This window comes from Cydia strobilella, chromosome 9 (genome assembly GCF_947568885.1).
Source record: "Cydia strobilella chromosome 9, ilCydStro3.1, whole genome shotgun sequence".
Taxonomy (NCBI): Eukaryota; Metazoa; Arthropoda; class Insecta; order Lepidoptera; family Tortricidae; genus Cydia; species Cydia strobilella.
This window is the reverse complement of record NC_086049.1, coordinates 12983676-13008183: the sequence shown is the minus strand read 5'-3', so window position 1 is coordinate 13008183 and position 24508 is coordinate 12983676. Positions and strand designations below refer to the sequence as shown.

General features: G+C 35.5%; 1 protein-coding gene across 2 annotated transcripts in view; it reads left to right on the top strand.

The window, feature by feature from the left end:
- The window catches only part of LOC134744391 (extracellular serine/threonine protein CG31145), a 113215-nt gene that overhangs the window by 20110 nt on the left and 68597 nt on the right, over positions 1–24508 (top strand). Inside the window, exons 1-2 of one of the 2 annotated variants that reach the window (XM_063678193.1) lie at positions 13459–13605; positions 22004–22036. In XM_063678193.1, the coding sequence (XP_063534263.1) occupies positions 13568–13605; positions 22004–22036 (71 nt within the window). In that variant the 5' untranslated portion in view covers positions 13459–13567. Of the gene's footprint in view, positions 1–13458; positions 13606–22003; positions 22037–24508 lie in introns of those variants that run through there. The other variant, XM_063678194.1, reaches the window with a different exon arrangement.

The window sequence follows — 24508 nt, the reverse complement described above, 5'->3', positions numbered from 1 at the left end:
TTTAGGTATACACCAAAAATTACACATTGTTTAATACCGTGACTAATTGGGTCGGCCCTTGATTGAAAATCGTATCATGAAACGTGAGACGTGAGCACATGGGAATAAATGGTGTTAAAGCTTTATAATATTATATAACATAATAGTTATTTACGATACAAGTGCAACAAATAGAAAATACGCAACCGAAAGGAGTGTTTTAAATCGACTCGAGTTGTGAATTACCTATTCGCACGTGTATCGTACAACGTTTTACAGTACATATGGCCCTTTAAATTTTCGACGTAGTTACGTAATGTGCTTATTATAGCACAGGGTGTCGTAATGGAGCACCAGATGTACTACTAAACATATTTTTAGTTTAGGAGCAGATTTAAAGGGAAATAAAATCGGACCAAGCTAACTTTGCCAGTTATTTGCATTTGCTTCAAGTGTAAGAATCAAACTTCTATGAAAATATGTCGTTAATGACACTGCCTAACTTCGTTCTGTCCGAGTCAGATCAGAGTTAGCTTAGACGGACTGTACCCGTATTGTTTTTTTTTCTTAAACAAGTTAAGAAAATTCACTTATCTACGAATATCTTAATAGCTTCAGCTTACGCTGCTACAATTGTGAAGTTACCAGCTTTTAAATCGCGTGCCTACTAAGTAAATTTCTCACGACTCTGTCGAAACAGCAAGCGATCGTGAAATAAGATGAGAAACTTTTTATCAGCATGGTTTTGTCTCGTTCGAGGCGCGAACAATGTTAAAACGCGACTTTCGTCATAAGAATACCTACTATGTTGCAGGGTTTTCAGACACGTGCTAAAAATGTTGTAAGCTGGGAATTTCATCATTCATTCGAGCATACTTTGCCTTGTTTTTGTTTTACAGGTATCCGTTAATGTGCCTTGTTGTTTGCTTTCGATAAAAACCTCTTATGTAATTTCGTACATATTTCTGTATTCAAACTTTAGTACCTAAATAGGTACTTACAAATTCGATTAAGGAAAGAAACCTCCGAAGTGACTCCTCGCCGCGTTTGAAATAAAATAGGTAGAGAAACGTATATTTATGTGACTAGGAGCCCGATTCAAATTTTACAATTTGTCATGGTTTTTAATTGGTTTTGACACGACCTTGAAGATCGCTGACCCTGATTGGTGCATACGAAATGAAGTGAAAGTCGTGCGTGAGATGCGCACCAATCAAGTCGTACGTCGTACCATATCAAAACCAGTTTAAAATAATAACAAATTATTAAATCTGAACTTGCATCTCATCAGCTTCCCTATTCCCTAATTTAAAAGATGTGAGATCATTATCTTATGGGGATTGAAAAAGGAGCAGGCATATTAGCTGCGGCTTGCCCTAAAGCTATGTATAACGCGCTGCCAATGCTAGGTTCTTACCAAATTTCATGAAATCTTGGTCAACGACACTACGCAAGCTTACTCTATGAGATAACAGAAATTTAATTGATACATACATATAAAGATAGTACACCCCTATTCCTAGTTGATCCTAAGAGCCAACTTCACTCGGACGACAAAGGCGTTTTGTATATGATAGTATACTTACATAAGATAGTAGTGTAAGCAGTTTAAGATTAACTAAACAATTAAAACAAAAACGTAAAAATATGTGCATTGTTTGTGCCTTGCTCGTACGCATGATTTTACTATAGATAAGGTTATTACGTTACATTGTTATTGTAAGGTCATTGTGTAAAACTTCTTTTGAATAAATTTGTCGAAGCGGTAGCGACGTGCGAATGCCGTAGAAATGTATAGACGCTGAAATATAAGCTATTTTAATTTAAACTAATTCGTTGAAGTAGAGTTGAAAAGTATAATAGGAAACGAACGGTTTGGCTTTCCTTGACCATACCAAGTAAGAATAAGTGCATATGCTTTGATGTGTATAAAAATTAGGAATTGTTGTTCGTAATTATATATTTATAACATTCATATAATCGTATAAAAAACTTAAATTTACGTACATCCACCATCCACTTAATATATTTAACGTCAACGTTCCTGCTCTTCATAATTTAGGCCAAGGGTTGGTTGTTAGGATACCCATTCATTTTTAATAGGTTTAGATTTCTTTATTCGAAGCAGGCGCGTACTTATTATACTTTAATTTAATTTCGTAAATTGACCTCTGGGTTTTGTGTTTACAAGTGAGCGTATTGAAACCCGTAAAATATGATTTCCAGTTTAATTTCGCGCGTAGTTTGAGAGCACTGTGACAATTGTGACACACGGGCTCTGAAATTAATATACATACATGATAGGATAGGTTCCAATAATTGTTTTTTTTTCCTAAATAAGTGTATTCCTCGTCTTTTTCTCAAAAGCCTCGTGTTTAATCGATTACCGTGTGGTCGCGACATCGAGACGGGGTCATCGAGAGACAATTGATTCATCGAGACGCGCTAAATGTCGCCAGGCTGTTTGTCGCACGAAAACTTTTGCATTTATGAAACATAAACAGCAATTTGCCATGCATGTCTTCATAGTTGCGGAAATTTCTGTGTTGCAGTAATAATAGTATTTATGGATTAAACTTTCATAAATTTCGCACATAATTTAAACTTAACGGGACTTATATCGCGTAGGCATATTGTAGATGGCGTGAGCAAGCTAGTTAAGTAAGCGATAGTTGAGTTGTGTTGCATAGATCCCGCCATTATACTTTTAGTATACCTAACAGAGATATGCGGAAATGTTGAATTTAAGTGCATGCAGAATTTCACATTATATAGTACTCTTCCAGCTGATAATACAGGGGAAAACGAAAACCTGGAAGAAGACGTAATACTTCGTGGCTCAAAAAGCTCAGGTGCTGGTTCAAGATGAGCACCAAATCGCTGTTTCGAGCTGCAGCGTCAAAAGTAAAAATAGCCGTAATGATAGCCAACCTTCGCTCCGGCAGGAGACGGCACCATAAGAAGAAGAAGTCTAGGTTCAAACATATGAAATGCAAATTTGAATCTTATTGCACACACATAAGTGCTAAATGATATGTTTTTAATAGACGTGTTTTTACGTCAGGTGCACACGTTGATGCCTAAACAATGCAGGCAATGCAGCTGTCATATTAACTACGTTGTCAGATGACCGTCAAAAATAATATGCCTATGTATAAAATGTTTTGTCATTTTCCACTTCACCCATTTCCTCGTTCACTGTACAGTGGATTCAATTTAATTCAAATTAATCTATTCATTTGCAACTAAGTAGATAGGCACAGCCTGGATTAAGGTAGGTGTGGGCTTACAGGCGCATGATGTCCATATCAAACAACGCAAAGTTGCTAATCTAGGCTAGGGCATGTTCTGAGACATGACAGATATACATAAATTAAAATCATGGTTGCGTAACATCCGAGAACGGACCGGAATTCAAAGGATGGCCGAACTCTTTCACCTCGCTAAGAACAAACAAAAATATGCGGAGCTGACTGCTAACCTTAACTAGTTGGAGAGGCAAGCTGACTCAAAAAAACAAAGCATAGTTATTGGGAGTTTTAGGACCGATTCATCTACTTAATCTTGATTATTTCGTTTTTACCATTTTGTATACTTAACCGTTTTCAATCGACATAATTTCGATCTAGTAGTTCTTTGTAGCTATAAATAAATAAATAATCATTTATTTCAGGCACTTACAACCCATACATGTGTTATATACAAAACTAATAATAAATATTAAATAGTAGATTGTTAACCAAGGGATGAAAGGCAGTCATTTCTGCCGAGGTATTTTTGGCGCTCGAACGCAGTGAGAGCGCCAATAGTCCGAGGCTGAAATGATGCCTTTCACCCGAGTTAAACACTCTACTTTTCATTTCGAAAACGAGGAAAGTAAAATGCATGTCTTTTTTAAAACATGACCAAGTATAATTTTTTATAGTATTTTTAGGTACCCTACCTTCAGTTAACAATTTAGGCAAAAGTGTCTCTATTTATAGAATGGAGAGTCAAATATCAGAATGGAAATTGTATAACAAATACATTTAAATTCAAATTTCAATTGCTTATCGTAAAAAAATTCAAAAAATCGTACTTCGAACGTAAAATGCTCTAGTGCAGACACGTATCATTTTCTGCACACCTTTTAGAACAACAATGACCCTCTTTCAGAGCATGAGAAATGAAAAATTAATGTTAAAACTTACAATTATATAACAACATAACATGCAAACTAACAGGGTACAGTGAGCTGCAAAATTGCACGGTGAAATTATGAATGAATTCATTGATAAATGTAAGGTACGTTTGCACTGAAACGAAAGCGGATGTTAAGTTGTTAATATCGTATTGTTAAACGGAATAAGGAAATAAATTGGCAGTCAATCCAATCAAACCAGGAATTTTCATTATAGTATGCGTACGCAACTGCAAATGCAAAAGCAATAAATGATTCTACTAACTATCTGAATAACCATAGTACAAGTACTTTAAACGCTATTGGGTAGTTTAATAGATAGGATGGGATGGATGAATCACGCGAATATACTTACTTAAACAATGTTAACAATCCGTGTCGATGATTGTTCGTTTCTGGATTTCAGCAACAATTTCGTGATATGAACATACATTGCGGTAAATTAGATATGTAAGTATTTGCCCGGACACCTAAAACCGCTACCACAACTTTTTATTTCTGCGCATATGTAGCATTAAGGCTTGTGAATTATAAATTATTTTAACTCGTTAATTTCTGTGTAAGATTTTCACCAAATATGTTGTTGTGGTGGTGGGGTGAAATATCGGTAATATTAAATGCTTTTAAACCATGACTACACTTAGAAATCCAATCTTAATAATGAAATAAAACTATGAAAACGGATTATATCGCGTATATTTATTGAATTTATAATACATCCCGACGTTTCGAACTCTTTACAGCGTTCGTGGTCAACGGGTGACGGGTGGGTCATCACCCATCTTAATAAGTTAATACCACTATTTTTGCTATTAATTTTAAGAATCTTTGCTGACCCGGCTTTAAAATGTAAAATCTTAAACAACACCTAAGATAGCTTTTCACAAACAATGAACGGTTGATAACTACATACAGTAAAAAGATTATCTACATACTTACTATGTTGCGGGGCCCCTTAACTAATTAAGAGTTCCAGCCATCCAGTTTAGTTCAATGGTCATTGGCAGGAGGGGAGCTCTTCCTGTGCCACACGACAAAACAGGACCAACATTACGTGTGTTCTGCTTGTTAATATTATCCCAATGGCTTCATAGAACCCATTGAAATAAGTACCGTTTTGGCTTTAAAATTAGTTATTTTGTAACTAAGGCAATGATTTGTGTTGATCCAAATGATACATTACTATTATGTAGTAATAAGGTCATAATGTTATAGGGTCGAAGTAAAGTAATATGTTAGTACACTATCAACACTATGTTGTAAGTAAGTACACTATGTACTTTCCACGCAGACACTAAGGGAGACACTTTTATATGTGTCTAAATCTTGTAAATCATTAATCATTTGGTTTTATCTACCTAAGCTAGATTTTAGGAGAACAACAGTAAATAATTTTGCCTCCTGTCATTCAAAACTTCTTTAGTTAATTTAATATATTTCTATAGTTTTCGCTAGTTGTAAACAATGGTAAACGACGTCGCTAAATCACTCCGCTTCCGCGACACGTTGTGTTGATCCGATATTTGACACGCGCCCACGCGGCCTGAAATAGTCGCCATGGAACCGAGATGCATTGATTTATGTCGCAAAACTGGTTCATAGCCAAAACCATTATTTACTAACCCCCTCATTCATAAAACTTAGCAAAACTGTTAAATTTTGTCTCTTTCTAACAAATACAAATGACATTATAGGACAAACGATTATCAAGGGCTTTTTAGTCTTGACAAGGGTTTATAAATAACACTAGTTATGTTTTATGATTATTCGTCCGTACCAAATAAATTAGAGTCATTAGAGGGTCAAAACCGGCCAAGTGCGAGTTCCGTACCATAACGCAAAGTACAGCAAAAAAATCACGTTTGTTGTATGGGAGCCTCACTTAAATATTTATTTTATTCTGTTTTTAGTATTTGTTGTTATAGCGGCAAGGCAACAGAAATACATCGTCTGTGAAATTTCAACTGTCTAGCTATCACGGTTCATGAGATACAGTCTGGTGACAGACGGACAGACAGACAGACAGCGGAGTCTTAGTAATAGGGTCCCGTTTTTACCCTTTGGGTACGGAACCCTAAAAACGAGTGCAAATCATCATTGCGTCCAAGGAGCTATACGAGTAAATCAACCGGCCGTATGCTGTTTTTCAACCATTTTTTGCAATCTTTCTTGATCAGATTAATTAAGGTTAGTGCCATTGAGGCTGTTTAATCGCCCAAGTTGTTAATTACCTGCAGTGGCGGTATTTATTTACGCTTATATTTGCAAGAATATTAAATATAACGTCCCCGGTTGCTTCAAGATTCAGGCCTCATGACTATCTCTATTACACTGTTATCGAGTAGCAGTGGCTACTTACTTTATATAGGGTTTATTTTTCCCCTGGGGACGAGGATAAAAATGACACAGACCGAATCCCACACGGGCAAAGTGGCAAGCATAGCTAGTTAAAACAAGTTGCACTTATAAAAATAGTATAAATATGAATGACATCATTACTTATTGTTCCGTCTGTCTTTAATTATTGTTTTATAACGAATTATTTCATTAAACTATTACTTTACTAATTTTTGTAATAAACAAATGTAAGTAATGGATGAACGGTAACTAAATTATGTAACGAATATCGATTAGGACATTAATTGACTAGGAGTAATAAAACTGATATAACAAAGCCGGGAAAACTAGTACCTAACTATTTTATTTATTAAGTAAACTAAGTAAGAATTGTGTTTGACGTATGAATAAGAAAATACTAAAACCTTTGAGCTTTAAACCTGAATCACATCAGCGGTTCGATTCCACTTTGTTTTTGACAGGTTGTTACTTTGCATATAAACTTTTATCTTATCATACTTTCAGCCTATTATCGTCTATGCCTACAACTCTAGGTTATGTACGCTACTTGTTCTTTTTAGAATTCCGTACCCGATGGGTAATAACGGGACCCTATTACTAAGACTCCGCTGTCCGTCTGTCTGTCCGTCTGGCTGTCAACAGGCTGTATCTCATGAACCGTGATAGCTAGACAGTTGAAATTTTCACTGATGATGTATTTCTGTTGCCACTTTAACAATAAATACCTACTAAAAAGTACGGAACTCTCGGTGGGTGAGTCCGACTCGCACTTGTCCGGTTTTTTTATCTAATCGCATGTATGACAAAAGTGTTTTGAATTCGAATGTCATCAACCTGATTTGAAGAAATCTGATTCTGACTGATGGGAAAATTTATATGATATAACGAATTTTCAGTTATAAACAAACTAAAAAATTTTTTTTTTTATTTATCTGTTTATTTTTCAAAGAGAAAAAAATTACAAATTTGCTTAGCTCTAATCTTATATTTTTAAGATTATATGGGCTAAGGGATATTGGGATGCAACCCCTGTTTACATTATTGAATTATATTTTTTTTTTTTTTTTTTACTAGCCCGTTATGGTGTCCCACTGCTGGGCAAAGGCCTCTCCCCTTGTTTTCCACGACTCCCGATATAGTGCCTCCTCCGGCCAGTTGTTGAGAAAGGTGTCTAGGTCGTCCCGCCATCTCCGTCTGGGCCTGCCGGGTCCGCGCCCCTCTTCTGGCATCCATTTGGTAGCTATGCTAGCCCATCTGTCTGGATGCATGCGGTAGACGTGACCGGCCCAGTCCCATTTGAGCCTAGCAGTCTTCTCACCGACGTCAGCAATGCGGGTTTTTGCGCGCAGCGTGGTGTTCCGGATACGATCGGTCCTCTTCACACCTAAAATGCTGCGCTTAATAGCCCGTTGGCATACCTTCAACTTTGACTTCTGACTCTCTGTGAGTGACCATGTTTGGGCACCGTAGGTTAGGACGGGCAGGATACACATGTCGACGAGTTTTCGCTTCAGTGACAGTGGAAGGCTACCCTTCATCAGCTCTTTCATGGACCAGTAGCTCTTCCAGGCGTTTTCGACACGGCGCTCAATTCCTTTGTCTTGCCTGTTGTTGAAAGAGACTAACTGGCCCAAGTAAATATACTCGTCAACATAGTGTATAGTCTGCCCGTCTACCGTAACCGTACGTTTCCTGCTGTTGGTCATCACTTATATTTTTAAATGGTAGTCTACATTTATGTCTATCAGTGCTTTTTTAACTGAAATAGATATAATACACTAAAGAAAAAGTGACCAAGTCCGAGGCGGGAATCGAACCCGCGTCTTCAGCTTACGCGGCTATCGTCCTGACCACTAGACCACCCGGCCACCGGTGGCCGTAAGCTGAAGACGCGGGTTCGATTCCCGCCTCGGCCATCGGTGGACTTGGTCACTTTTTCTTTAGTGTATGATATCTACTTCAGTTTATAATTTATATAAAAAAATATTTATAATTTATATATAGTAGTGTGACTACTTAAAAATGACAAATCAAAATATTTCATAAAATAATTTGATCTGTTCCGTAGTTGATTTTGAGTGTCTACAAAATATAACACTTGACGACATCACCACTTTTCACAATAACACGGTCGCTATGTTACGTTTCATCCTTATAACAAGTTGAATTTGCTATGTATCAAACATCTGACACAGCAGACTATGCGTGTTTGTCCATAGGTAGAACTAGATAAGTAGAGTTCAACTCATTGAAACTTAACAATAAGGTTAAGAGTTAACGATTGAAAGAGTCACGATCCGCGCTTGTGCCTCGGGCTGTATATTATCAATGCGCGAGCGCTGGCCAATGTAACGTGACATTCAGATCATTAACAACTATAAGTAAACGTAAAGCGTTCTTATACTGGTATCTGCAGTCCTCTGGTGTCTTTGCTAGGCAATTGGGATGGGCGTTTAAGTGACGCAATGATCCAGGTTGACAGCAAAGGTTAAATCTGTACATTAAACGGCAATAATGTCAGCCATATTATTGCCAAGTAAACTTTATGATACTTAAATAACTTACATTTTCTTTATGAAGAATAAGTTGCTCGTGTTATTTGTTTATATACGTCGTTGCACAAAATACAGGCAACGTAAAAATTGCGGACTTAATTAGTATCGAATAGCTACTATTCGATGCACAAATGAAACTATTGGTTGATCATTCTTCCAACAAATTTTTTTTGAAGCTGTCTCTGAAAACCATGCTCCAGGGATGAGGTCTTGTAGCTTTAGTAAATAGTTTTTAATAACAGATAGCACTAAACCCTACCTCACGTATAAGGCAGGGTTTAGTAATTATTACCTTCGACAAGCAATTGGCCGATTTTTATACATTGTATATGTATTTACGAACGTTTTATATCAGAAATGTTTTATATTAAATTGTATCAATGATAATGTAGCCGCTTTTCAGCAGCTAAATAATTCTGCTCCAATCGTATCGACTGAAATCCACACGTGACAGTCGTTAGATAACAATGCGAATAATTTCATTGAAGAAAAGTTTTACAGCCGTATTTAATCAGATATTTTTTGCACCGTTTTGTGATGGACGTCAAGCTCACGTGCAGTGTGCTGGTAAACCGCTTCCGTAGTTGTAAGTCTAGAAGCGTTGACGACCGTTTTAGTTTTCAATTTGAAGCAACCTGTACTTCTTTATGAAAATCGCAATCGCCTTCGGGAAACGAGCGTCCGCCCAGAAAGAAATAATGAAATCGTACCTCATGCAGTTTAAATTAAGTAAAAGGATGCTGTTATAGCTTCAACAGGTGCCATATTTATTTAAACGACATGTAAGTAAGTCATGTTGACCTACTAATGACGACACAGCCGAATGTATCTTGCGTATGAGTACGTAACAAGTAAATATTCGTTATACTATACGTGTACCATGAACAGGGTGTCCCAGGCTGGATAAAGTGTAAAGGTCAGCAATCTTCGAAATCATAACACTATGACTACTACTACATACATGCACGTACGATTTGAGTCATTACTTTCTAGGACATCTCGCATATACGCGTATACTTAGCAGTAATAATTGTGATAAACAATTTACATTTTTTATTACCGATAAACCGGTTCGTATTAGTATCTTAACGACAAGAATAGCTTGGCACGAGTTGCCTAGAAATAGACGCCAAACTTAGAAAATGTTTGATTACGATCCGTGCCAAACAAAGTCATGCGTGAGGTAATAAATAATACACAATTACGATAACTTTTGTACTTAAATTAACTTTATAAGAGAAAAGGTGTACTGTCATTCTTGTACCACATGTCATTGAAATAACAGATAGGTGTAGAAATTTGCAATGGTATCTTAACCTACACGCATCCATATTTGCAACATGCAAACTCGGGGTATAAAAACAGTCGTTAAAGTTGCATTGGCACGCGGGCAAAGCGTATAGTTAGCAAGGTTGTGATGTAACGTCTTGTTCCGAAGACGAGCCTCGAAAGTGGTCAGGCCGGTCGAGTTACCGACCGGTTGCACTTGGTAGGGTTGACACCGCATCTAAAACGATTCGTAATGAGGTGGACAAATTGTACAAGTACATTAAACGACCTTATGATTCCGGTCACAAGAGGTCTGATCGGTCTTTAATTTTTTAAGAATTATTGTTTTTTTTTATAAACCTACTAATGGATCTAAATTTTTATCTAATTTAGATTTGGATTCATAAATCGGTTGTTTAAAACAATTTAAGAATAACTTATGGGGTGTTTGAAAGTTTTCTATGTAATAACGTCGACGACGCTATTTTTGACATCAGTTACTACAAATAAACTTACAAACAAAGTTTACAAAAATACATATAACTATTGTTGCAGTCGTCTCAGGTGACAACCCTATGTCACCTAAGTACCTCAAGCGATTCCTGATTGGCCACTGTGTCACCGGAGCAACGCGAGGTGACCGAGAATTATCGATAACATCATGAACTGTCACGCGTAATTTTTTTTTCTTAGATTGCACTTACACTGTTTATCCATTGTTCATACTTTATCCTCCGTCTTTGTTGTCCTGGCACGCAATTTCATTTCGTTTATCGACTTCTAGAGATACGGCTTTGTGAAGTTTGCTATGTATACATTTCAAACAGCAAAATTTTCAATATACCTACCTACCTAGAAAGACGACTAGTAGCTACCGAGTGCGGATACATGTCATGTCATGTATCATCTTATACATTATATTTTATTTTATTCTATTTAGTAGACACAAATCTGACAGCCACGCGCCATGTCACAAACTGCAACAAAAACATTAAATGTAGCAAACGTTTTTATTGTGAACACACTATATCTCATGTCGCTAAAAAGTTACATAGCAAATTAAACTTTATTGCTTGTACTTAGAATTAATATTACAAGCCTATGAAACGATACGGGCGTGCTGAGGATGTTATTTAGATTGATTGTGATTGCAAATGGTTTCCATAATATGTAAGTACAATTGATCAATTTTGTCCATAATAGACATGGGGCTATAAGAAATACATTGAATAATTGGCAAGATTACGAAGTCATTGTCGTGCCACATATTACCTATAGTTTGTTAATATCCTGTTTATGTAGTTAAAATGCCATAGGTTTGTTTCCACGGTCTTGATAACATTATACACAAAGTCGCTTCACTATAAGAAAATGTCGTTCACGTCTTCAAAATGTTCTAAGACGATACACCCTGACATTACGTTACCGATGTTTTCTGACTTAACCATATAGGCATATAGGTATTCCATTACTGATCTAAATGTCATATCTCTTGAATGTCAAGAAACCCTGGCTAGCGGGCAACTAAAGGGTCGCGTGTTTTTTTTAATTCTGTAGATAGGTAAACAAAACTATATATAGGTATTTATTTTGCTATTCAAAATAATGAAATCACTGATGGATGCAGAAATTGCAGTGGTATCTTAGGCTAACTCAATTTTCTTTAAAAAACATTTAGTATAAGAAAGTGACATTTAAGAGAAGTAGAGTTCACCCATATTTAATGCTTGGCTAGATATTATACATTGAAAATATGTTAAAAAAGTGTACCTGCGCGTAACTTATAACTTATTCCATGTATTTTATAATTGTATAAAAATATATTAAATTAATTCCATAGGTAACTAACTACTTATTGCCATACTAGGAATCGAATTGACGTTATTAAGTGTAATTATTTTCTTTACCGTCCGAGTTTGTGGTCGCCACACCACCCCCCACGGAGAGAAATAACCCACTAGGCGATTAGAAACCTGACGATAACATTTTTATTGTAAGTTGTCAAAACGTTGATTCCATTGAGATACTCTCTAGAGATTAGTTACGAGTAAGTTATTTATATGTTTGTTGATCCAGCTACTCAGATACGTGTTTAAAATTCGAAAATCCTTTTAAAAACTGACGCAAATGTTGCATATTGCGATGACCGCGGTATCGGCGAAGATTTTATTGGATATTCGTTGAAAAAAATTGGGTTTCAGAAAATAATCAGAAACTGTTTATACGATTAACTTTATACGACGCGACGGTTGCGAAAGTGGAATTCGCTGAGATGCAATAAAACCACTTCTAGTTGGCGTATACAGTACCTATTTCTTGTAACTTGTGTGTGACGATTCAGTAGAATTTAATGCATTTTAGTCATCTTAATTTTAGTTTTTTTAAAGGTGGTTTTTAAGCAAGAAATCTTCGGAAGATAACAGTATCTTAGGACCACAGGGAACACGAGGAACACGAGGTATGTTGTTGTCCCATGTAGGCCAATGTCGGACATTATAATATGAATAATTTCATAGTGCATACTGCAGTGGTGATTTTTTATTTGAGAAAGTCAGTAATAAACATCTTCAATAACCGGATCTTGTTACTATATAATGGCAACGCTATGGTGCTTGCGTTCAAAGTAAAGTTTTACTTCCATTTTTTAAACTTAACTTAAATATTATCCAAAAATGATATTTGTCTGATTCTGAACGTATGCGGTTAGGTCCATTTCTTGGAGCTAGTAAAGACTGAACTCAAAGTCAAACATCCAAACAAATGTGAAAAATATGTCCGCTTGTCTAAGATGAAAAAAAGTGACCATGTAGTGCGCGGCAGTGGGATATTTTATAACGCATACCTAACTATTGATTTTTAATTATAGTTCACAGTATTGATATCGAAAAGTGTCATTGCCAATGGGATAATTTTAGCTCTAATACTCGTACCGTGTTCAAAATAAGTCTTGTTATTGTGTTAAAATAAGCCTATCCTATAAGTGGGACAAATCGTGGTATTCCAGGCAACCTTGCCATAGGGCCGAGAAGCTCTAGTAATAGCCGCGTGAATGCGTGGGCGCGTCTTTCTTTACCACGCGATTTGCTCAAAACACTCGGCGCTCGCGCAGCACCGCGGATCGGCTTACATCCCTTTCCTCTCCCGTTATTTGTCAAATATATTCGTAATTGACGATGTGTGAGTGAAATATTGTTGTGAACAAGTGATAAACGTTGGAAAGTACGTGATGAGATATTTTCAGTTTTGTGTAGTGTTATTATGCAGGTAATGTGTTGTTCTTCTTTATAATTGAAATGTCTGTTAATAAATTGAGGTTACTTGCATAGATAGTAGTTGATTTTTGTTGGTGCTAGTTTATTTATTTTGTGTGAAAATGTTGTTTTTTGCCAGTTTGTAACTATAACCTTTATTTCCTTCGTTAACCGTTAATTGTCAAAAATTGAAAAGTAATAAAATTGTTGAGTTGAGATTTTGCTTTGCGTTGCGAGACATGTTTCTTGTTTGATTTAACCAACAAGTCACAAAGCGCTAGGTAGTTATTTAGGTACCTACTTGTTAACGTTCAAGGTTACTTTGACACATTGGAATGTAAGAGTCTAAAGTTCTAAACTCTAGTTTGATGCAAATATAGACCTTTTGAATATTTAGTTTTAACATTTAATTTTTGTCTTATTACGAATGAAATTCTGATCAGTTTCTGATGTTAAATTTAATGCGCTAAAGTAGATATAAATACGATTATTTTCTACGTACCTAATCAATGTGTTCAAATTACGTGACTATTAGTCGAACATAGGACTTTTTGGCACCCGACTAGGCTCTGAGCTGCAGTTAGCACGGCTGAAATGTTGAGTTCAATGAGATATAATATACATAAAAAAATTGCTGTACGAAACATTTTGGCTGGTCCATTTTCTATGGGAGGGTAATTTTTTTTTATCGCGATTTCGTGGCTAGTTCCATAATAAAAGTTGCTCAGTATAATTTCAAAACCTCCCTGGCAACGGGAATGCACATTTTTTTGCCACTGTATTTCTACAATTGACTAACTTTTACTTTATTTTGTTGGAAAATATATTTAATTTATAACTAAGTCTACTGGAAATTATTCCAAATGATTGTCGCTAACGCTATACATTTAAATAAAATTTATAATTGTTTAGAATAATAATATGATTGATGTGTATTGACGAAAACGTACAAAATTTCTTATATACTTATTTATTATTAATTTTAAAGAATTTAAAGCCTAGTTCATATAGAATAGGCACATAATTAGTTGTAGATTTAATTTTTTTTATGGCGGGAAAAAAATTGACATGCACAGTCTAATCACCAACCTTCAAAGTATTCATGGTGAAAATATAATTTTGTTGGCTTAATGCATATTAAAGTTCTCGACTATGGAAATTGAGAAAAAAAGATTGATCGTGCACAAATACCTTTCAAATTCTTATCGGTCCGGGACGAAAGACAGCAAAGTCGCTTAAGATGCTAAAACTAGTGTTTGTAGGGTCATAAAACGTTGTAAGGAGACTCTATCCGCCAACAGGAAGATACAAACTAATCGGAGGTCTGGTACAAGTAATAAGATTTTGGAAAAAAAGTCCTAAGGTCAGTCAAACAAAATCCAGGACTGCCTGATTACGATTTATCACGAAAATTCATAGAATGTCGTAGTGTACTGTAAAGATGTGGCCTGATTTAGCCAGCTGCCACTACTCAAAAAAAGTTTTGGCATTTGGTTTTGGCAGGTTGATTTCATACCCCGCGAGATGAATCCTCCGAATTGTCCCTAATTTCGATCTATCGATAACTACCGGGGAATCATAAAAAATTGCCCAGGATATCAATTCGTTGTGATCTACATGGGATCAACACGCCAAGAATATCAACAAAAGTGTTGTGCAGAACATGATGGGGTCCATTACGAAAAAAGTTCGTAATTATTTACATAACAGAGATTTATTTATTTATTTAAACATATTTAAAAGCTAAATACATTACTATTTAAAATTCACCATTGATAACTTTGTTTGCTTAAAAAAATATCAATTTTTTAGTGCGTACCAATTCTATATGAACTATATGCTTTAAGTTACCTATTACAAAGTAGCGAATTTTACTATTCAGTAATAAATATGGTGGCAAATAGATGGCACGAGCTGTCTTAAATAACAATGTAGAATTACGTGCGCTTTGCATAATATCGCATCAATCGAAATGCCTACTTCGTTTAAGTGATTTGGATAAATTGGCTTTGCGTTGTACAGCGAGGTCAATCTTATTGATGTACAAATGGCGTAAGTTTATGCAATGAAGTTACTAAGTATTTTAGCTGAGAGATAAGTCGACTTTTATATGCTACGAGTGGCATCTAGACTTATTTTGCAAGAATTGTCATGTCGAAGCCAATTACATGATTTGTGTTACTAATATTTAACATTCTTAGATTCGTAATACATAATAATAGTTTGCTAATAAGTACGATGTTGTTACTATGTAGTCAACGTATGTTGCCATATCTCTTCGTTTTAGGTAAGAAGTTAGTATTGATAAAAATAATAGAACAATAATCGACCAAGCACGACTCCTCACGACGACGACTCGTATTCCATACCGACCATAACTTTTTTAATGCCGGGTTTTTTTTTGAGACGGACATACATAAGACCATGTTTGAAGTGTTTTATTTACTTAGGTATTTAATTATACAGTGAAATTTGTTTTATTATTAGGTACTACTCTAATCCAGAAAGTAAGTTTCATGTTTACTTACTCGGACCGGACGGACAGTGCACCTTATGCTTAATAATGGAGTCTCGTTGGCACCTTTCGGCTAGGGCCTGGAACCCCTATACTTTAATGACTTAGTTGTAATTACCAAATTAAAAATAAATATCTTTATGATGCCTCATAAAGCGTCCATTATTTTTAGTGTAATATTGAAAAATACTCTTGTAAAATTAAATTATCTGTAAAACAAATTTATTTAGAATGATAAATAATATACACCGATATTCTACGTCAATTAAATTATTACGGCAGCCGAGATTTTGTCGGTAACCGAGTCATGACAGATCGCACGAAACCTGTCTCCGACCTTGTCTCAGACAAACCGGTGTTTGATATTGTTATTTATGAATATGTCGTTGTAAGATAACATAATTTTTCAAGCAAAAACGAGTTTTTACGATCTTTTGAGTTGCCTATTAGTAATAGGCTATTACCTATGACTACGGTAATAATTTACAGCGCAGGCATGCCTAATTTGGTTAAATGCTTCACCTTGCACGAATGCAGGTAAGCGAAATTAGAGATTTTTCTTTCCACAAAAAAGAAAGATCTTTCAGTCGAGGTTTTCTGAAGGGTCTCAAGTGTCTCAACAGGTTTTTACTTGGTCGGAAACATGCGTGTTTTGCTACACTGGAGCTGCGTCCATAGACCGATTTCAAATTTACGGTTTGGAAACTAAAATCGAAATTAAACCAGTCCATGGGTGACCAACCAAACATGCTCGTAATAATAGACAAAACGACAAAATTTGCGCATATCAGCTCAAAATCTGTGCGCAACCGTGACGAGTAAACTAATTAAAACTAAATTCATTTCATACGTATGTATTTGCATTAAACGTTACTACATGTACAAGCACGTTAAAAAACGGAGCTCGGCCCATTAGCAACTGGGCCATTGTCATTGCCATATGACTGGAAGGGAATTCATTTTAATTCAAGTCAGTATTTTTATTCAAAATGTCTCATTGTAAACACGGGTCCTTAACTGCTGAACGCTGTCGACATTGAGCATGACTGTAGGTTATATAACCGTTGTTGTTTAAAGCCCGTTTCATAAGTTGGGTTTGATTATTGAGAGGTCATCTCGATTGCCACAGTGCGATTGCGAGCTTCGATTTCATATGAAAATGAATATGAAGAAATTGATGCAATCTAGCTTTTCCGTTTTCCGATTTTAACTGTAGTTGTTTTGTTGTGTTGCACAAGTTTAATTTATATGTATCTCCTTGGATTTCACGGGCCTTTAAATCCCGGTCTTTTGATAGGCTTGCGTCGGAATATAGATCCAACACGTAGAGGCTCCTTGAAGAGCTTAAATGTCATGCAGAACATGATTTATATTATTTTTAATAAGTAGTACTTGTGGATCCCTTACTGTAGTGAGGTGAATTTTTTCTCGCATAAATGTATTTTTGGTATCTTGCTAAATTGATAGTACCTACGAGTATTAGGTACTTTTTTTCGTGCCATAAACTAAAAACTACATTAATTTGCAATCTACTTTCATAGCTTACCTATCCTTTTTATCCTTCAATTTGAACCATTAAAAGTGGTGAAATATTAAGCAGCTTTTAGTAATTCTTGTTTTCCTAAAGTAAATATAAATACATACTAAGTACTCTTTGCTACTGGCACCTATTTAATTTAGTGGCGAAGGAAAGGCAGTGGTAAAGGTATTTATTTAAACTATTAGTTTCCTTGTACTTAATTGACTAGCCGTTTAAAGTTTGTTTGTAAAATTTTCGAAGTGATAATTAGTTACCTATAGGTAATTTATTTAGTTTGAGTGTTCTGAAATAAAGTAATAAGAACATGACACGTGTGTTTCCACTTTCCAGCCAGGTAGTTTTGTTTAATTGCGTTTAATTAAATAGTATTTAGGTAAGTACCTGATAGAATTTTTATGCTGAAAACTACTGTTTACATTTTATTAAGTAATTTATCTTTTATTTTCTGTTAAAAGAGTAGGTCGAGGCAATTAGCACAACTTTTCCGCTTCGTCAGCGCACCAAGTTCGTTTGATTTTGAAATGTTCCCTCTAATGACCGATGCCCCCCTCTACTAATGGGGGTTGATGGCTATTTGTTGACATTACCGACGTTTATTAATATTTATTACTTGATGTTTAGATATTTAAATTTGTCGGCATTGAGAATATGATTTTTGAACTTATGTTAGTTTGAATCCAAGAAGGAAAGCCTATATTTACTTTATCATTGTATAACATAGTATAGTACATTTCGATGACGTTTTTTATTACAGTTGCGAAAAAATAAGAAAAGCAACAAGTAAGGAATGGAGTTCGAAACTTTTATATTATTAATTCTGTGACATTATTGACATTGACATTATGGAGAGGTGTTTTTCTAGCTTTTATTCGACTAGAATCTAGAATAGATTTTGTTATTATTATTGAACCCACTTCAATGAAAGTTTTTTTTTTCAAATGCATGTTCTATAATACAGAAACAATTGTAAATATTAAAACATTGTACTATTATTACCTAAATATCGTTATTTACGATTATTTGTGTATCGTATATTTATAAAAACAATATCGAATGTTGCCTTTGGAAACTTAAAACATTCATGCAGTAAGAAAATACGCCTCTTCTTTGACAGGAGTTCGATTCCATTCAGACAACTTATTAAGAACGGTTTTTCAACATTAAAAAATAAACGTGTTATAATACTTATAATGATGAAGTGGTAAGTAATAAAATATGAAATATGCATATTTTTCGTATTCTTACATTAACAGTAGGTTTTTATGTTGATTACGTCGTTTAAAGGAAACTAATATTAACACTCATCAATAAGTAGTCATGAATTGGAACAAGTAAAAATTTTAAAAAATTGGAAAAGTAAAAACCAACTTTCCGCACGCTAAACAGCCACGAAAAGTAGCACTTTTTGAGCAACTGTATTAAAAATTTGTGTTTTGTCCATCATGTAGGTTGAAGTGGGGTGTCTCCGTGAGACGAGATTAATCTTGAGCAAAATTTAAGCATTTTAATTCTTTCAGGATAAAGTTCAGACTTTATCATAATGGGCTAGCTATTTTCATAACGCTCTGAGTCCCTTAAGAATATACATAATTTATGTAGGTCATTTGTGATATCAACAACTACTACCAACTACGGGGTGGATGAAGTGGAGACAACTCACAGGCGTAATGTGTGACAAGAAGATGCCCATCAAACTCAAGGGAAAACTTTATAAAACAGCAATAAGACCCGCTATACTATATGGTACCGAGTGTTGGGCATCCAGTAAACAGCAGCTGTCTAAGCTACACACGACAGAAATGCGCATGTTACGCTGGTCAGCGGGTGTCACACTGCTGGACAAAGTACGGAATATCCACATCAGAGGGAGTTATAAGATCGCGCCCATAATCGACAAGGTTAAAGAACGCCGCCTACGATGGTATGGACATGTACTCCGCCGCCCTGAAGACCATATGGTACGAGCTGCCCTGAGCATACCCACGACAGCGCGAGGCGCCGGAAGACGGCCCGCCACCTGGTTGACGACGGTCCAGAAGGACCTAAAAGAGATAGGAATAGACAACACCGTAGCCCAAAACCGGGAACAGTGGAAAATGCAGACAAGGAGAGCCGACCCCAGATGATGGGATAAGGCTTAGGACAAGAAGATTTGTGATATCAACAAAAAATTATTTCGATGCATACTGAAATTATTTGTAGGTACCTTAAAATCGTCCGAACTTACTTAACCTAAACCGAGGATTGTGATTGAATCAAAAGAAGTATGCAAGAACACATATTCACTCACATAGATTTTTATTGACGTTTCTGAAGTACTTAACTGGCAAGATATAAATAAGTATATTGAGATAATATTTTCTTAGAAAAACAGTGAATATATTAACCATACAAAATAATTCGGCCCGTAATGTAGGTAAAGCAACACTCAAGTTACGATATATGAGCTTTTTAAAGTAACTGTCAACGCTTGTTGGCAGTTGCTATAAAAAGCTCGTATCTCGCAAAGTCATGTTGATGTCATGTTATGTCTCGTAATGTCTGTAGTACATTGCTGCTCGTAAATTTTCAAAAATTAATTACGGGGCTATAATTAAGTGTAACTTAAAAATACTTCTTAATTAATGATTACACGGATATATTTTATATCTGGTTTATTTTATTGCCCGTATTAGATTTACACACTGTATATAGTTAAACAAAACATCACAATACCTAAACCCGCCAATGATCTGCTTGCGTCACATCCTATTGTTACTAAATAGGTATCCTGCGGTTCACGAGTGATAGTTTCCTGCACCTCGGAGAGGACATTCCTAGTTCCAAGTCGCAGACGAAATTAACTAATAAACTGGATTTATCACTGCGTAGGAGTGGCTTCCTTCGTTGTACCAGTCGGCGTCAAAGATATGTGTACAGTTTTGCACCTTAATCCTTTGTAATATGGAGAAGCATGACCTAGAAAGGCATGGCAAGCGCGGGCGAGGAAAAGCACCCACGAGATGGTCTGATGATGTGAAGAGGGTGGTTGGCGGCAGCATGCAGTGCGTGACTATGGAGACCGCACACTATGGAGACGGAGCATACATGGTCGCGATCCTCAGCAATGAGGGACCGAGGAAGAAGAAGAATATGGCGAAACATGTAAACATATCTTTAATGGCTCCTCTACACGTTGGCTTAGCGTAGGCCAGTCCAAGGGACGCATTTATGCGTTAGAGGGAGCAAGTGATATTGCTATCTCATTCAACCGCATAGCTGCGTCCCTTAGACTGGCCTACGCTGGGCCATCGTGTAGAGGAGCCATATCGTCGACTGTACTTACAGTAAACTTGTTTGAATTGTTTCATATTTATGCTGGTCATAAATATATTGTAAGTACATAATTTGCAAAAACAAAACTTGATATCACTTTGATTTTAATATCAGCATGTCGATTCGGTTCACATTCACACTTGACCGCGCGATACTTATGCGCTAGAGGCCAATTCTAATTTAGGCTAAGACATAATTTTTAAGACCCAAAAGAAATGCATTAGGGCAGCATGTGGAGCCGACTTCCGAGAGCCCTGCAGACCATTGTTTACAAGCAAAAAAATATTGACATTACCCGCCATGTACATGTACGAAATTTGTATTTTTGTTAGGGAAAACCTGTCTTGCTTTAAAACAATTACTATGACATCAAAACGAGGTGCTTATAGGAACTTTTCATGCCGACAACAAATCTTTCACTTCCTAAGAAGAATGTCTATGGAATGGCAATACAAATATTTAATTGTCTTACTGATAGTTTTAAGGAACTACCAATTAATTTATTTAAAAGGAAATTGTATAGACATTTAATGGAAAATTGCTATTATTCTATTGATGAGTTTTTGGAAAATTGTGACTTGTAAGCATGATAATCGTATTTATTTATAATTAAGTTAATTATTTTAAATTCATATTACCAAGTAGGACATTAATTATCAATTTCATTTTCAATAATTTTTTAAGTGTTTAAAATTGTGCCATATAGATTATAACAATGCATGTATGTACATATAGCATATGAAAACTTTGTATACCACCTGTTTTGTACCCTTATTTATACAAATAAATATATTTGATTGATTGATTGATAGGAATTTGTTATAAGTCTGCAATCAGCGTCTTGTCATAAAGCAACTCGCTTGCACTTATTGGTGCGCGTGAGATGCCTAATGATACGACTCAAGGTCGTATCAAAACAAGAGGAAAACCTTTACAAATTCTATGGAATTTATTGTATGATTATAAAAGCTTTAAGCAGTAGGTAATCTAAATATTGTGATCTCCTTGACTTGATTTAATTTAGTTTTTATTTGTTTTCAGAAATCTGGAAGCTGTCTTCTACTTTCTCTCTGGGTAAGTTTATATTTGATTATTCGGGGAGGCTCTTAAGTAGGTGTGACTGTAGAAAAACGGGACTACTTTTTATTTTAAAAGGTCGAAAAGGCACAAAAATATTGATGAGAGATTAATAATCACGATTTGTTGAGCTAAATAGTTACACAGCTATCTAGCTAGAGTTTTATATTCCAGAAGTTTAGCAAAAATATATATATTAGGTATATGGCTTAAAAAAGTTATAGGTAAAAACTAGGTAGTGACCTCTGCAATTATAAAAGTTTTTTTAGCCAAGAAAGGTTTTTTACTATGTATATTATTTTGGACCTTGTTTCAATGCATTATACCCAGATGCCATTTGTATATTCTGTGGCATCTACAACTTTCGTGATTCGCATGGGAGTACAGTCAAAGAAGATCGATAGGTATTAAAGCCTGCACAGAAATTTGTATTACTTGCATAAATAGCGATGCATATTAAAAAGCAAATTGGCACAACATAAAACTATGGGTATCTAAGTAATATTACAGAATTTTGTGAGCCGAGGCAATATCTCACTATTCCATGCAAAGTAGGTAATCGAAGGAAAAAAAAATACATCAATGAATGGGTCCGTCTTAATGTTTACTTCGTGTACAAATCGATCAGACTTTATACCATTTTGATTGCAACAAGTGTACATCTATATCGTTAAAGAATTGTCCACGTGTATGGCAAAGTATCTTACAAGATAGAAACGTAGCAAGACACTAATGATGCATCTGAAAGGGACTAATGTTATATCGTATCGTTTTTAGGGGTATATTAAAAGTAATATATAAGTATATTGTATTTTTTTTTTGAAAGGGAAATATATTCAAGTTGACCCCATCGTTATCAAATCTGGTAAAGGAATCTCAAGATATAGGTAAAACCCTCTAAATATTATACGCACACCTATATGTATAGTTAAGTTATTGTTATAGGTATTTTTATAGAGACTGTGCTCTCCGAAAATACTGTTTAGTTATCATGGAAGTGTTGATTACACTGTAAAATGATAAATCGGTACTTTCTTGGAAAACTTTCTCGTTATGGATTTTAAAGATCTATCTTAACAAGTTCATGTCGTGCCTATACAATATACAATAGTACCGTACTGCAGTCGATCAAGCCCCCAGAGAAAGAAGCGCGGCCCGTTAACAGCACCCCGGTGACAATCGACGATCTACACTCAAGAGCAATAAAAACGTGTAACATTGTATGGAAATTACCAACCAAATGGCCTTTATTGCTATTGAGTGTACACTGTACATAATCGGTACCGATCTCACGCGCGCCCCACAATACTCGATTTATGCGCTTCGCGACACGGTTTTTATAACATGGCGGATTATTGTGACCGCAATAATTACCTACCTACGTACGTATATTGTTGTATTGTATTTAGTATTTGAATTGATTTTAGAACTTAATAGGTACTAGTTTACTTGTAATTATTGTCACATATTACAAAGAGGATTCACAATTTGTTGACAAAACTTCCTACATTTGGAATGCTACGTGTAGGTATGATTGCATAAATATTTTTTGCGTATTTATACCAAACCTAGAAACAATAAAATATATTTAGGTTTTATATAACTAAAGTAAAAAATAAAAGTAGGGAAAGAAGTAAGAAACCTTAAAAATATAGGTACTTGTTATATGTATATAAAAGTACAACTTAAACTCCTTGGTTTGTATAATGTTACCTCTTTTGTTATTCATGTTTGTTGGAAAATAACTTTATGTTTATTCCTCACATAAATGAATCAGTATACTTTATGTAAATATGTTTTGCGCTAATGTTGTGATTATGAACATTCATACCTATTTATCGACATTTTAAACAGAAATCGCTACGGTTCCGAAAGTTTGATAAAATAACATTACAGCCCCATTTTTTCTGTATAAAATTTGAAAATAATTAACTAATCTAAACACAGTATGTACATAATCAAATTTGATCAATACTGTTGCTGGCATTCAGAAACATCTGTAAGTAGATATAGATACTGAGTTTAACATATTTCGATTTCATTGAAGTAAATCCTTTCTTTTTATATCTACACGAATGTCACGAATATAAATCACATCAGACCGGCTAGCATGACTTGCGTTTTCGCGCGCGAGTCATTTGAAGTCACGCTAGATGTATCGAGTCGCGCGCGAGAACGCAAGTTATGCTAGCAGGTTACAACTTGGTTAGCCAAATTTAACAGTCCGTAAAGGTTTAAAACAATGTTTCGTTTAAAACCAAAAAAATCGTTTAAAACCATGAATCAAGTCAGGCCATAGCTTGTCTGATGTCAGCGAGCACTTGAACAGACATTCGTAATTTTCTGGAAAGCTGACTCCGACATGTATGAGTGCACCGGGAACACTGCCGCTTTCTACGCGACGGTCAATTCGAGCTAATTTTAGTCGTAGGACTACAATCCATACCACAGAGGAATGAAATAAGCAGA